Source organism: Petaurus breviceps, unplaced genomic scaffold (assembly GCF_028583685.1).
Source record: "Petaurus breviceps papuanus isolate PSGF00001 unplaced genomic scaffold, PetGlider_PUasm1.0 559, whole genome shotgun sequence".
NCBI classification, from domain to species: domain Eukaryota; kingdom Metazoa; phylum Chordata; class Mammalia; order Diprotodontia; family Petauridae; genus Petaurus; species Petaurus breviceps.
This window is the reverse complement of record NW_027186377.1, coordinates 1,384,960-1,387,103: the sequence shown is the minus strand read 5'-3', so window position 1 is coordinate 1,387,103 and position 2,144 is coordinate 1,384,960. Positions and strand designations below refer to the sequence as shown.

Genomic DNA, 2,144 nt, shown 5'->3' with positions numbered 1-2,144 from the left:
CTCTCCCTGTCTCCTTCCCTCTCTCCCTTTCTCTCATCCCTCTCTCCCTCTCTCCTTCTCTCCCTCTCTCCTTCCCTCTCTCTGTCTCTGTCTCTCTCTCCATCTCTCTCTCCCTCCCTCCTTCCCTCTCTCTGTCTCTGTCTCTCCTGCTTCCCCTCCCCCCTGTGTGACTGCTCCTCAGTCCCCTTTGCTGTATCTTCATCCAGGTCACGGACACATGGCCCTTTGGGTTCTGTCTTAGACCTCCTCTTCTCTCCCTATGTTTACAACATCTCTTCTATGCACCTGCTCTCCCCTGAAGATGCGGCCAGCCCTTAAGGGCCATCACAATAGCCTGCAGCTGGGGCAGCTCCACTCCAACTGTCCCCCACTCAGCTGTTCGAGGGATCTTCCTGAAGTGCCCTCTGACCACGTCCTCCTCCCCTTCAGCAAAGGCTGCCTGTTATCTCCAGGACCAATCTAATTCTGTTTGGCTTTTAAAGCCCTCCCAGCCCCTCCTAGCTTCCCCTCTGCTCCATGGACTCTGTGGTCTGGTGACATTGGTCTCCTGACCGCTCCTCATACAAGATCTCCCCCCCTCCCCATCTCCTGATGCTGGGCATGCTCCCTGTCTGCCCGCCCCCATGCCTGGCCATCTCCCCCTCCTCATCGCTGCCTCTCAGCTGCCCTGCCTTCCTTCTGGTCTAGCTGAGATCCTGAAGGAAGGCCCCCCCCGGACTGCTGATTCTCTGGTGTGTCCCATCTGTATCTTGTCTGGGCCGAGTGCTGCCAGGTTGTCTCCATGTGAGACTGGAAGGGAGGGCCTTGTTTCTGTGCTGGCGAGCAGTTGGCTCTTGATGCCTTGATTGGAGACTTCCTCGGGGAACCACCATTTTGAGTGAGTGCTGAGGGCTAGCCCGCTGCTCTCTGTCTCTCACCGCCTCTCTCCAGCTCATCCTGGGCTCCCCCCAGCTTCCCTAGCTTGACTGTCAAAATCAAACAACGTGCCCCTAGGGCCAGCCCTGCAGACTCTGCCCTGAGCTGAGAGATGGCAGGCAGGTCAGTCTTTCACTCCCCCTAAAATGGGCTTCCAGACAGGAGTCTTGGGTCCCCTTTGGAGCTCATCCCCTGACTTGCTATGTAACTCTGGGGCCTGCCTCAGTCTCCTCCTCTGTAAAATGGGGGTGGCTGTGGGGAAAGTGAGAAAAAATGCTAGAGAAAGGAGCTGTTTTTCCATCCTCCTCCTCTTCCTCTTCGGGCAGAAGGGGAAATGAAGCAAATGAGAAGAAAGACCCAAAGGCCTGGACCCGAGAAGCTCTCCCTACTTCCCCACCCCCACACACAGAAATTCCCGGAGAGCAAAGGCGGTCTCAGCTGCCCCAGAGAGCAACCAGCAGGAACTCTGCCCCCAGGCCCAACCCGGGCCAAGGGGAACCGACTGCAAGTGGCCAGCCTAGCCCCCACTTTACAGGCGAGGAGACTGAGGCGGCCTCAGAATGCTGGGCACCCTCCTGCAGACAAGGGCAGGGTCGGGCAGCCTGCAGCCGCAGGGGCCCCTCTCTGGGCCTCAGTTCCCGCCTCGGGAAAGTGGGGGGATCCTGCCCAGGGCTGGCCCTTGAGATCGGGCCGAGGGCCCTGGGATGGCCACGGGTCTCCCGCAGGGAGAGAGACCCGGTGAAGGGCGCCCAGGGAGGGCCGCTGGAGGGCCGGCTGGAGCTCCGCAGCTCTCCAAGACTGTCCCTGGCCGCCCCCGTCCCTGCCCCGCCGGGGCTCACCTGCTGGCCACGAGCACGGAGGGCCCTGGCTGCATGGCGCCGCGCTGCCACGGCCACGGCCACGGTCACGGGGTAGGGGCCGACGCCCGTCCAGCCCCACTCCCTAGCGTCTCGGGGGGGTCCTCTGCCTGCCGCGCGCTCCCCCTCCGGCCCTTCTTCCTTTCCTCCTCCTCCTCCTCCGCCCCGCCCCAGCCCTGCTGAGGCCAGCTCAGCGCCCCGCCCAGCTGGGGAGGGTCCGGCCCAAGCCGGGGTGGAGCGAGGATTCGAGCCGCCTGGCAGGCAGGGATGCCTCGCCAGCCTCCGAGAGAGAGGAAGAGAGAGGGAGAGAGGGAGAGGGAGGGAGAGAGACAGACAGACAGACAGACAGAGACAGAGGCAGAGAGACAGAGA

The 2,144-nt window shown here is 62.2% G+C and overlaps 1 protein-coding gene across 1 annotated transcript in view; it reads right to left on the bottom strand.

Moving 5' to 3' along the window:
• HS1BP3 (HCLS1 binding protein 3) overlaps positions 1 to 1,962 on the bottom strand; it is a 35,654-nt gene extending 33,692 nt beyond the window's left edge. The window contains exon 1 of the mRNA XM_069102993.1: positions 1,755 to 1,962. Within this exon, the coding sequence (XP_068959094.1) occupies positions 1,755 to 1,789 (35 nt within the window). The 5' untranslated portion in view covers positions 1,790 to 1,962. The remainder of the gene's footprint in view (positions 1 to 1,754) is intronic.
• Positions 1,963 to 2,144: the final 182 nt, after the last annotated feature.